Below are 13,522 nucleotides of genomic sequence, written 5' to 3' on the forward strand. Positions count from 1 at the left end.
CTGTAATGCTGACAGCTGCGGTTTGAATGCCAATAGGCTCCTTTCACACGGAGGGAGAGTGGTGGTGGGGTCCTTGGATGGTGTCGCCGGGCTGCACGTTGGGGGGGGTGCTGTCTCTGCCGTCTCCACATCTTGCAGCGGGTTTGTGGTGACAGATGGCTGTGTGACTGAAACACGCAGGCCCCTGCAAACATTCAACCAACTCGTGACCTTTTGCAGATCTGTTTCTCACACTTTTGGTTGGGGTAATTTTGCAGTTAATATATGTACACTGGTGCAGTCTGTTAACAAGTTAGGCTTGTGCTGCTTTAAAAAATTAAAAAAAAATAACAGTGCAGGGGTATATGAAACGAGCTGCCAGAGCACCTAGTTGAGGCCGGTATTATCACAACTTTTAAGACGCATTTCGACAGGCACGGGGATAGGATATGTTTGCGGAGATGTGGACCAAATGCAGGCAGGTGGATAAGTGTAGATGGGGCATGTTGGTGTAGGCAAGTTGAGCCGAAGGGACTGTTTTGTGTGTCTGTGTAGTCCAGATAACTATGGGAGATTGGGAGTAGATGTCAGTCGATAGTCTGTCCTCTGATGGAAACAGATCAAGACGGGGGAGAGAGTTGTTGGGGTATTTCTCTCCCTGGTTTCATGATCTGAGGATGTCCGAAACCTCTCATTCATTGCGATATTGCAATTTAACCATTGCATAAATGGTTAACAAAGCGTCCATGCTGAGTAACCCATACCATTCGATCTCTATCACCAGTCCATGACTTGCCTTTTGATTCTTTGCCCCACACCTGCAATGAGGGGTCAATGTTACAGATGTGATTTAAACAACCAGTAGGTGTTTGGGATGTGGGAGGAAATTAGGGGCACTTGGTACCATGTGACCCTTAACACGCAGTTGCGAATCAAAAGTGCAGGAAATTTGACACGCACTAAACCTCCTCAAACAACCATGTCATAGTGTTAGCTAAAAGTAAATATTTCTTTGACATTTTGGAGAATTAGCCAGTTTTTAATATTACTGTGCAGTTTTCAGCCGGAGGAAAGTAAAGGCTTTAGTTTGACCATTTTATCAGAAAGCAGTTTGATACCACAGTCAAAGTGGCCCACTTGACTGGCACCCCTTCCTCCACTGTAATCATTCATTATATCCAGCACTTCACACTGGCTACAGTATCTTCTCTCTATAGAATGCTCTAGTTACTCCTCTAATTTATGAAAAAGCCTTTCAACCCATGAGCTTGACTACCCCAAAGGGAAAGAGCATCTGGCCATTTCCATCTTCAAATTCCCCTCCAACCTGCATGCATTTGTTTTGGAAGTATATTGCTGTTCCTGGCATCTCCTACATACGACTGCGATGCAACAGTGAAAACCTTGACCCTTTTAATTAGGGTGGCATGGTGGCGCAGCATTAGTTGTTGCACTACAGATGTCGAACCGGATGGCATCACCCTGCTGCAGACATTCTGTTGCCTCAAATGCAAGAAGTGCCAGACCCGGGTTCGATCCTGACTATGAGTGCAGTCTATATAGAGTTTGTGCCTTCTCCACGTGGGGAGCTCGGGTTTCCTCCCACGCTCCAAAGACATATGGGTTTGTAGGTTAATTGACTTTGGTATCATTGTAAATTGTCCCTAATGTGTGTAGGATAGCATTAGTGTGTGTGTGTGTGATCGCTGGACAGTGTGGACTCGGTGGGGCAAAAGGCCTGTTTCCGTGCTGTATCTCTAAACTAAACAATTACGGGAGTCGTTTTGTGAAAGGGACCTTTTTAAAAAATAAAAAATATTTAAAAATGGCTCTTTGCCACTTTTAGGGAACGGATATGAGGAGTTGATGTTAGTCTGTCAGCAGTCCTCGTGTGCCTAATGCTGACATTGACTCACTTCTGTACAGGGTCATCCATTTAGACTTTATATCTGGCTGTAGGCTGGATCTTAAACCTATCAGCTGCCTGACTAAGGGGAAACCTGCTGCTTTTTGAGCCAAAGCGAATATAATTGCATCAGGGTTGTACTGGTACACTTGCTGCGAAGACTGTCCTGCCCCAATCCTATTTAGAAGATTCCTACTCCCAGCTTCTGTTTACATATTCTGCGGCTTCACTCTGAGCCCAGTTATGTTGTTGCAATATTTTAAATTACATCTTATTTGTCAGTTTAAAGCTCATTATTTTGTTTAGTTCACTGGCAGAAATTGATCGATCAATGATCACCACGCACTAACACTACAATTTGACCATGCCAATTAACCTTCAAGCCTGTACACCTTTGGAGTGTGTGAGGAAACCGGAGCAGAGAACTCGTGTAATGTACAAACTGCGTACAATGAGCATGCATGGACAGGATCGTACTCTGGTTTCTGGTGCTGTAAGGCAGCTACTCTACTGCTGCGCCACCGTGCAGCCCGAATGTACACAGAAATTTAGCTCCAGTCTAGCTTGGGTGACGGTCCAGGCACAGCTTGTAGATGTGCGACATCGGCTTCAGTTTGCATGCTGTTCCTGAAGTAGTCTTGACTGCATTGTTCGCAGGTGGTGGAGAGAGCTGTAAAGAGCTAGACGTGGTGCCAACATTATTCACAATGCTTCTAGAGTAGTTTCTTAACGCTGCATTATTACTGCATAACACAGTAATTAAGCAAGGCCTGTGAACTCTGAAGGATTAGGGTCTGCTTGGATTATCCAACAAACTGCAGGGTAATGAGATGTCAAACTAATAACAGTAAATATTTTATTCATTTGTTCACTGGAAAGGAGCAGGGTGAGTGAGGTGCAGCAGCTCAGCGTCTCACCACTGAATCATGCACTTGTGGTGTGCTGCCTACAATAGCCTAACTTCTGCAATGTGAGGGAAGGGAAAATGCTGTAGCAGCAGCTATTGATTGCAGTATCTGCTGCCCGGCAACTTTCCACTGGGCCAGCTGCAGCTGCAATATATATGCTCCTAAAACAAAATGTACATGGGTTTTGAATGGCCATTTCCCTGAGACATTAACTGGCATTGATAGGCCAGGCTGGGGTGGGGGACGGGAACGGCGGACGGACGGACACTCTCCTGGCAATCATTTGCTTTAAGAAAATATCTACAGAAACAAGGTCACAGTTTGGGTCAATGAATACTTCTGAGGCCACAACCATCCACTCTTTGAAGCTTGGACTTGCCACAGGTCTCCCTCAACCTTTAATGACAAGTATGTCACGAGCAGCACCTTTTATAATTGTATTGTAAATTAAGGATTCCAATAGCTGAGGGAGTAGGGTGGCACAGTGGTAAAGTTGCTGCCTTGCAGTGCCAGAGACCTCAGTATGATCCTGGTGTTGTATGCAGAGTTTGTGCTTTGGTTTCATCCCCAAAGACGTACAGGCTTGTAGGTTACTTGACTTTTGTAACAATTGTAAATTGTCCCTAGTGTGTAGGATAGTGCTAGTGTACGAGGATCGCTGGCCGGCAAGGACTCTGTGGACATAGGGCCTATTTCTGCACTCTATCTCTAAACTAAAGATGCTCTGTGTATACCTTTTATTCACTGTTATTTTGGGCATTCTGGTCTCGGTAGTTTCAATTAGGTTGTTTTTTAAACTAGATGCTATTACTAATTCAGAAATGTTTGCTAACCAGACATGCACTTTATGTTTTGGATTCACTATACAGTTGGTAAATCTCAAACGAGAGTATGTCTTTCATTGTTGGTTATTTGCTCCATTTGTAAGGTATTTCCAAGAAAACGTTTGTATTTGGCACATAATCGTATTGAATGGCGGTGCAGGCTCGAAGGGCCGAATGGCCTTCTCCTGCACCTATTTTCTATGTTTCTATAATGGCACGTGGGTTGCAGTGACCATGTGTTTACTTTGTACAAGGTTACAGCCTTAAGGGAGAAAAGATTGTTCACTAACAATAAGTCTGCAACTGTAACTGTGCCTGAATATGCAGCCTGATACGGTGCTAAATGTTTTTTGGACAACAATTAAACTGTTGGTGATGGGATCTGAAACCAAAACAGAAACGCTTAAAGAACTCGGCCAATTGAGCAGCATCTGTGCAAAGGGAAACCAGACAATGTTTCGGAACAGCACCCTTCCTTAAATTCTAGGAACAGAATTAGGCCATTTGGCCCATCAAGTCTACTCTGAGGTTCAATAATAGCTGATCTATCTTTCCCTCTCAACCATGTTCTCCTTGCTTCTCCCCTTGTTCTAAAGTAACCAAATGTTCTTGGAAATTTTGGTAGGCTACCCGAGAAAGTTTGTCTTTTTTTTTTAATTGGTGTGTATTAAAAATCTTACTGTTACTTAAAGTCTGGGGTTTTGAAGAGTGTATAATGTAACCATGGTGGCTATGTTTTTGTTTCACCAGAACACAAAGTTATCATCGTAGGGCTGGACAATGCAGGGAAAACCACCATCCTTTATCAGTTGTGAGTACATTTATGCACTTTCTCTGAATACACATTTTAGTATCAGTGCTCTGAATTGGGATATTGTTTCATCTATTCACGTGGAAAGCTTTGTTGCATGCTAACCAGTCGGCAGAAAGACAATACATGATTACAATCAATCAATTTACAGTGAATAGATACTGTCTCGTGCAAGGTAAAGCCAGCAAAGTCCGATCAAGGATAGTCTGAGGGTCATCAAAGTGGTAGATAATAGTTCAGGACTGCTCTCTGGTTGTAGTAGGATGATTCAGTTGTCTGATAACAGCTGGAAGAAACCGTCCCCGAATCTGGTGGTGTGCATTTTCACACTTCTATGCCTTTTGCCTGAAGGGAGAAGAGAGAGTGGCCAGGGTGTGACTTGTCCTTGATTATGCTGCTGACCTTTGCAGGGTCAGCACAAAGTGTAAATTGAGTCAATAGAACAGAGGTTGGTTTGCGTGATGGTCTGGGCTGCGTCCACAATTTGCTGCAATTTCTTGCAGTCTTGGATGGAGCTGTTCCCAAACCAAGCTGTGATGCATCCTGATAAAATGCTTTCTATGGTGCGTCTGTAGAAGTTGGTGAGTTGTATGGAGCATGCCAAACTTTCTAAGGAAGTGGAGGCTTTGGTGTGCTTTCTTGGTCGTTGCTTCAATATGGGTGGTCAAGGATAAGTTGTTGGTGATATTGACACCTAGGAATTTGAAATTTGCTTTAGCACCGTGAATTTGAATTTGATTCCAATACAGACTGGGGTATGTGTACCACTTCCTGAAGTTGGTCACTATCTTATTGACTTTGAGAGGAAGGTTGTTGTATTGCCACCAGGACATGACCTTCTCAATCCCCTTCCTGTATTCAATCTCCTGATTATTTGATAACCGGCCCACAATGGTGTCATCTTAGAATGTGAACTGCGAATTGTTACATCTCAAATTCTGATGATAAATCTTCTGGGTCCAAATTTTATACACTTATAAACTTGTTAAAGTATATTTTTGCTAGATAGTCTGGTAATGGTATATATGTAGTCTCGCAAAACATTTGAGCAGCATGCATTCAGTGCCAGAACCTGTGGCTCTGAAGTTCTTTTAGTTTGCAAACTTGCCCTACCGCCTCTGGCAATGAGTTGCGGATACCAACCGCACTCTGTAAACACAAATTCCCCTCTTATCTCCTATTAACCTCTTCCTCTCACCTTAACTGTGCCCTTTTAATTTTGAGAAGAATTGAGTGACTATGCTTATAATTGTAAGCCTATAGTGTCACCTCTCAGCCTCTCATAGCTATGTTCTTGTGAAAAATGGCTATCAATTATTGTCTGTTCCAAATTGCCCCATAACTGATGGCATTCTAAGGCACATCAGAAGAGCGTTAAGAGTTAATTGCATTCCTTTCGGTCGAAGGCCACGTTAGCCCACTGGGTAAGTATCGCACATTTCCTTCAGTAAAGACCTTAAGACAGAAAGGGCTTTGCCATAATATGATAAATCTCTGGTCGCCCTTACTGGTACTAGATTGCTACCAGATTTAAATAACCCGTTTCCCATGGCTGTATTTAAACTCATTATCTAAAGAGAGACACAAAGTGTTAAAATAACTCAGCGGGTCAGGCAGCATCCTTGGAGAAAAAGGATGGGTGATGTTTTGTGTCGGAACCCTTCTTCAGACAGTCTGAAGAAGGGTCCCGACCTGAAACATTACACATCCTTTTTCTCCAGAGATGCTGTCTGACCCGTAGAGTTACTCCATCGCTTTGTCTATCTTTGGTGTAAACCAGCATCTGCAGTTCTTTGTTTCTTCATTGTCTATAGCCTCAGGATTGTTTTGAGAAGTGGTATTTTAGTGATTCATTCACAAGGAGCTCTTCAGTTTTGCAATGTTACTAAAAGTTGAATGGTATGGTTGAATTCGTTCGGTCACTGGCGTTCTAGATTGATCAGTTTAGTGCTCTTCCTGTTTGACATGGCTAATGGTTGTAACATTCAGATGTTGATGTGATGGATTTTCAGATTTTAACAGACTTTTAGTCATCCAGACATTTGAAAGTTAACATCCAGCTGGGTATCGGAGCTAGCGTGCGTGTGCGTCTTCCTAGCTGACGACATAATACATTAAATTGGAATCTGCAAAATAACCCGGGTGTCAAAAGGTCAGAGGACACGTGTCACGAGGGTGTAAATGAATGGCAGACAAATGAAACAAAGTGTTTGTGTTCAGTTTCCTTGAGGTGTGTTTATTACATTAGGTTACAGGCGACAATCTGACACCAGGAACTCAGAAGCTGAAATAAAATCCTGAAGACATTAGTGTTCAGCACGTTAGGCAGCTCTGTGCAAAGAGACGGTCTATGTAATCGGTTGATTACCTCTCTCCAGAGTACACTGTCCTGAACCTTTATTTTCTCCACAGATACTGTCTGACATGAATATTTCTGTATTTTATTCCACCGTAGGATAAATATGTACAAGGTGATTCATAGGAGCTGGTGGTTTTGCTCCTTCATCCATTAGTTTATAGGCAAGGCAACTTTATTTATATAGCACATTTCATACACGAGGCAGACTCAAAGTGCTTCACATAAAAACATGTCATACAATAAAATGAAATAATAAAATGAAATAAAATAGAACTAAAAGAAAAGAAAAGCAAAATTAAGAATGCATTATAAAAAGTGCAAAAGTTAAAAGTGCAATGTAGTTAAGATTTAGCTGAAAGCTAAAGTAAACATAAAAGTTTTCAGTCTTGTTTTAAAAGTGGTCAAAGTTGAGGCAAGTCTTAAATCTTCAGGAAGTTTATTCCAGCTATTTGTTGCATAGTAACTAAATCCTGCTTTCCCATGTTTTGTATTTAATCTGGGAATCACTAACAGATTGGTCTCAGAAGATCTTAGCGGTCTAGAAGGCTTATATAGTGGAAGCATGTCAGTGATATACTTTGGCCCTAAACCATGTAGTGATTTATAGGTGAGCAGCAGAATTTTGAAATCAATTCTCTGACATACAGGGAGCCAATGTAAGGATTTAAGAATTGGTGTAATGTGTTCAAATTTTTTGGTCTTTGTTAGAACTCTAGCAACAGCGTTCTGAACAAGCTGTAGCTGCCTGACAGTTTTTTTTCGGAAGACCTGCAAGGAGACCGTTACAATAATCTAGCCTACTAGTAATAAAGGCATGTACAAGTTTTTCTAAGTCTTGAGCTGACACGAGTCTCATTGCAGTTTAGAGCATCAATGGCTTGGAGCCACACAGCACACAAACAGGCCCAACTCATTCATGCCTGCCAAATGCCCAGTCCTATTTGATCAATGTCGGGGGTTATGGGGAGAAGGCAGGAGAATGGGGTTAGGAGGGTGAGATAGATCGGCCATGATTGACGGGCCGAATGGCCTAATTCTGCTGCTATCACTTATGATGTCCCTCTAAACCTTTTCTATCCATGTACCTGTCCGGATGTGTTTTAAATGTTGTTATAGCACCTGCTTCTCCACTTCTCCCGTCAGCGTGTTCCTTAAACCTATCGCCCTGTGTAAAATGTGGCCTATTACATTGCTTTGGATCTTGTTGTATAGAGTACATTTGCATTATAAGTGCAAGATCAAATGAGTGATCTAGTTGTAGTATTTTGAATGAAAAATTTGAGTAAGCGGAGACGCTAGGCCTTAAAACTAGCTGTGTCCGGGCACAACATGTCCGAATGCTCTTTCAAGTTGCTGTTATAGGCAAATGACATATTTCACATGGGTATCCAATAGATCATCTGCATTATGTAGAAACCCCTTAGAACACTATTCCCCTACTGAATAACTCCATGCACCTTTTTCCCTGCTAGGGGAACTGATCATACTGCAATCTTGTATTTATTGTCTACCCTGACCCCACCCGTTCCTTGTCTGTTCAACCAGGAGGCTAGAGTAAGGATGGTTAGTTAGGTCCTTGCCTCTATACTACGGAGGAAGTGGATTCTTTTAATGACTGTTTTAAGTGTGATGGGGTTTTTTTGCTACTGAGGAGAAATGCTGCCATAAATGTCTGTTGAGTAAAGAACAATTCTGGAGCATCCCTGGCATTCACTTAAGTATTTTTGCACAAGTTAGTGCCGGACAACCAGTTTGTGATTATTTGCCGTAGAACTGTACAATTCCCTCTGCTGAATGCAATGCCGTCTCCAGAGTGTAAATAACTGAATTGAAGTCTCCCAAGTTTTCCACTTGGGTTGCAATGGATGGCTTCAGCCTACAACCTAATTGTCCGCTTGATTCCCTCAGCCTGATGAATGAGGTGGTCCATACATCGCCCACAATTGGCAGCAACGTGGAAGAAATAGTTGTAAAGAACACACATTTCTTAATGTGGGATATTGGTGGGCAGGACATGCTGCGTTCAATGTGGAGTACGTATTACACAAACACAGAGGTACGTGAACTCTTTGGACATGGTCAAAAATGTGGTGGTTATGTTGCACTCTGGCGGGATCCCGCTGGGAATGAGGAATGAAAGCTTGCAGACACGAGAGACTGCGGATGCTGGAATAACGGGCGGGTTAGGCAGTATCTGTGGAGGAAATGGACAGGTGATGTTTTGGGTTGGGGCGCTTCAGACTAATTGTTGTACAGGTAAAGGGTGTTGGGTTGGTAGATGGGTGCAGGAAGAGATCAAGGAGACAAAAGAGTGTTGGATTGGAGGCCGTATTGATGAACCAAAATCATACTGGTTACATCGAGTAAATTTACACTAACATCAAAGGAGTGATCTAATTGTAGTATTTTGATTGAAAGATTTGCGTAAAGCGAGAAGCTTGGCCTTAAAACTAGAGCACAGCATGTGACTAGTCTGTCCTAATGCTCTTTAATGACTGTTATAGGCAAATTACATATTTCATAAGTATCCAGTGGATCATCTGTATTTAGAAAACTTACACACGATGCCTATGCTGCTGAATAATTGCATGCACCTATTTTCCCCTAATCATTCTGATATCTTGTATTTATTATCTCCCCTGACCCCACCCTTTCCTCAGCTGCCCAGGAAGTGATTGTTTTTGTCCTCTGCACCACTTGTTTCTATACTACAGAGGAACTGAAGTGAACTTCATGGTGGATATGTTACTTGCAGTGGCACCTCTGACAATAAATGTACAGCAGAGTGTGCTGGTAACAAATTCATATAAAGGAGATATTTAGGAAGGAGATGCAGAGGGTGGTGAAAGTGTGGAATTTATTCTCAGACGGCTGTGGAAGGCAAGTCATTGGGTAGTTTTAAGGCAAGTCATTGGGTAGTTTTAAGGCAAGTCATTGGGTAGTTTTAAGGCGCAGATTGACAGATTCTTGATTAGTAAGGGTCAGGGGTTACGGGGAGAAGGCGGAGAATGGGGTTGAGAGGGGAAGATCGATCAGCCGTGACTCGGTAGCAAAATGGCTTAATTCTGCTCCTAGAACTCATGAACATATGGTGCTGTTTTGTGTGGAAGCATTAAGACGATGCTTTGACCTGCAGAGATGTACTTCTGATCTAAGAATTTCATCGACTGAATACCAAAGCATGTAGGTTTTAATTACAAAAAGGCGACTCACCTTGTCATTTTTTTTTTTTTTGTAAGTAAAACCTACGTGATTTGGTGTTCAGTCGGTGAAATTCTTAGATCAGAAGTACGTCAGGCGCTTCAGGTTCATTTAGAGATACAGCATGGAAACGGGCCTGAAGGGTCCATGCCGACCAGCGATCACCAGTACACTAGTTCTACCCTACACTGCAGTGAAGCCAATTGGTCTACAAACTCGCATGTCTTTGGAATATTAGGGGAAACCGGGGCAACATACAAACTCTCCGTGCCGAAGCATACGTAGTCGGGGTCGGACCTGGGCGTCCAGCATTGTAATGCCCCTGTCCTACTTAGGAAACCTCTGGAGACTTTGCGCCCCACCCAAGGTTTCCGTGCAGTTCCCGGAGGTTGCAGGTAGTGGAAGCAGGTAGGGAGACTGACAAAAACCTCCGGGAACCGCACGGAAACTTTGGGTGGGGCGCAAAGTCTTCAGAGGTTTCTGTTCAGGTTTCCTAAGTGGGACAGGGGCATTATTTGGCAGCAACTTTACCACTAGGCCACTGTAGTTCTATTGGGGATTGGTACAAACCGCGTCTTGGTATTATCCACTGCTTCTCTTGTAACTGGGTGCACAGGTAGCCCAGGCATCCCCAGACTACATCAAACATGTTGCTTTTAAAGAATAAAATACACTTCATCCTCTTGACATGACCAGTATCATGTTGGTGAAACTCAGCAGGACAGGCAGCATCTCCAGAGGGAAAGAATGGGTGACGTTTCACCTCATCCTCTTGACATAACCAGTATCATGTTGATGTTGGGAAACTCAGCAGGACACAGCAGGGGGCAACTTTTTTCACACAGAGGGTGAAGAATGCCACAGAGGGTAGTTGACGTTTTGGGGAGGGAGTTAGATGTGGCCCTTGCGGCTAAGGGGATCAGAGGGTATGGAGAGAAGGCAGGTACGGGATACTGATTGGATGATCAGCCATGATCATATTGAATGACGGTGCAGGCTCGAAGGGCCGAATGGCCTACTCCTGCACCTAATTTCTATGTCTATTTCTATGAAGGGTCTGAACAAGTTGCGCAATTTATTTCGGCCTGTCCCACTTACGCCAGCACCCGTCATAGTCACAGCAGGTCGCTGAAAAATTCCAACATGTTGAAAATCCAGCGGCGACTAGATAAAGGAACGACTCTTTGGGTGGACTACTCGCGACCATACAGGCGTTGTTTCAAGAGAGCTAGACGGAGCTCTTAAAGATTAGGGATATGGGGAGAAGGCAGGAACTGATGTCGCGGGGTGCCGCCTGTATGGTCGTGTGTAGCGCCCAAAGAGTCGTAACCTTTTTCTGGTCGCCACTGGATTTTTAACATGTTGAAAATTTTCAGCGACCTGCTGTGACTATGACGGGTGCCGGCGTAAGTGGGACAGGCTCTTGATAGAAACATAGAAAATAGGTGCAGGAGTAGGCCATTCAGCCCTTCGAGCCTGCACCGCTATTTGATATGATCATGGCTGATCATCCAACTGGGTCTCGCATCCCTGCCTTCTCTCCATACCCCCTGATCCCCTTAGCCACAAGGGCCACATCTAACTCCCTCTTAAATATAGCCAATGAACTGTGGCCTCAACTACCTTCTGTGGTGGAGAGTTCCACAGATTCACCACTCTCTGTGTAAAAAATGTTTTCCTCATCTCTGTCCTAAAAGATTTCCCTCTTATCCTTAAACTGTGACCCCTAGTTCTGGACTTCCCTAACATTGGGAATAATCTTCCTGCATCTAGCCTGTCCAACCCCTTAAGAATTTTGTAAGTTTCTATAAGATCCCCCCTCAATCTTCTGAATTCCAACGTGTACAAGCCGAGTCTATCCAGTCTTTCCTCGTATGAAAGTCCTGCCATCCCAGGAATCAGTCTGGTGAACCTTCTCTGTACTCCCTCTACGGCAAGAATGTATTTCCTCAGATTTGGAGACCAGAACTGTACGCAATACTCCAGGTGTGGTCTCACCAAGACCCTGTACAACTGCAGTAGAACCTCCCTGCTCCTATACTCAAGCGTCTCGACTTGAAGCGTCACCCATTCCTTCCTTCCTTCCAGAGATGCTGCCTGTTCCACTGAGTTACTCCAGCTTTTTGTGTCTATGGTCAGTTTAAACCAGCATCTGCAGTTCCTTCCTACTCGTACTGGTGAATCCACTTTAACCCTCTATCAAGGGGAAATGGTTATTTTGCCTCTGCAGATTCATGAGCTGGCTTCTGGGTCTCTAAACTGCTGTGGTGCACTGCCAGAAATTTGCATAGAGTAGTCAAAATGACAATAGTTTGTCACTACATAGAAATGTACTGTGAAATGCTTTGTTTTGCATACAATACAGTAAAATCACACTTACACAATCATGTGTAAAGGCACAACAGTTGTACCGTAAATGAAATGGGAGATTTTCTGAGGCTGTGCAACGTTGCCTCGTTTCCATCGCTATGTGGTACCTTTCAAGTCTTAAATTCTTTTAAAAAAAAAAAAAAAAAAAAAAAAAATCAAATCTTGTCTCCACCACCAGGAAAAGAGAGCTCTTATTCCCAAATTCCCTGTTTAATTCCATCAAGGTGATTTAATCAGCGGGCCAGGCAGCATCTCTGGAGAGAAAGAAAGGGTGACGTTTCGTGTCGAGACCCAGCAGTCTGAAGAAGGATCTCTGCCCGAAACATCACCCATTCCTTCTCACCAGAGATGCTGTCTGTCCCGCTGGGTTACTCCAGCATTTTGTGACTATCTTGGGTGTAAACCAGCATCTGCAATTACTTAGGTAGACAAAAATGCTGGAGAAACTCAGCGGGTGCAGGAGCATCTGTGGAGCGAAGGAAATGGGCAACGTTTCTGCCCGAAACGTTGCCCATTTCCTTTGCTCCATAGATGCTCCTGCACCCGCTGAGTTTCTCCAGCACATTTGTCTACCTTCGATATGCCAGCATCTGCAGTTCCTTCTTAAACACATCTGCGATTCCTTCCTACCCACGGTGAATTAATCACGAGAATAATATTGTCCTTGCCAGCAGTTTACGGGTTAGTCACAGCAGGGAGCCAGTTCCCCTCTGGTGATGTGCAAACACTGCCAATGTGCAGAGTTAGCTCAATTATTCCCCACCCCTTCCTGAGAAGTATTAAAATATGAAAGTATCTGCAAAATTGTTTTTATTTCAAATATTTTCATCTGGACGGACTAATACTGCAAATATTTTCCACGGCAGCTATTTTAATTACTTGAAAGCGAAGTTAGCAAAATGAAAAAGTTATCAAGTTACTATCTTTGGGCTTGGACCAAAAAACACAAATGTGCCTTGCAACACTGGGTCTCTGTCAAGTGTGCATAGATAGACACAATATGTGCAGGAGTAGGCCATTCGGCCCTTCGATCCAGCACCGCCATTCAATGTGATCATGGCTGATCATCCCCAGTCAGTACCCCCTTCCTGCCTTCTCCCCATATCCCCTGACTCCGCTATTTTTAAGAGCCCCATCTAGCTCTCTCTTGAAAGCATCCAGAGA

General features: G+C 43.5%; 1 protein-coding gene across 1 annotated transcript in view; it reads left to right on the forward strand.

Annotated features, from left to right (window-relative positions):
- LOC129710088 (ADP-ribosylation factor-like protein 5B) overlaps positions 1–13,522 on the forward strand; it is a 32,236-nt gene that overhangs the window by 11,832 nt on the left and 6,882 nt on the right. Inside the window, exons 2-3 of the mRNA XM_055656802.1 lie at positions 4,368–4,428; positions 8,696–8,843. Of these exons, the coding sequence (XP_055512777.1) occupies positions 4,368–4,428; positions 8,696–8,843 (209 nt within the window). The remainder of the gene's footprint in view (positions 1–4,367; positions 4,429–8,695; positions 8,844–13,522) is intronic.

This window comes from Leucoraja erinacea, chromosome 27 (assembly GCF_028641065.1).
Source record: "Leucoraja erinacea ecotype New England chromosome 27, Leri_hhj_1, whole genome shotgun sequence".
Classification (NCBI taxonomy): domain Eukaryota; kingdom Metazoa; phylum Chordata; class Chondrichthyes; order Rajiformes; family Rajidae; genus Leucoraja; species Leucoraja erinaceus.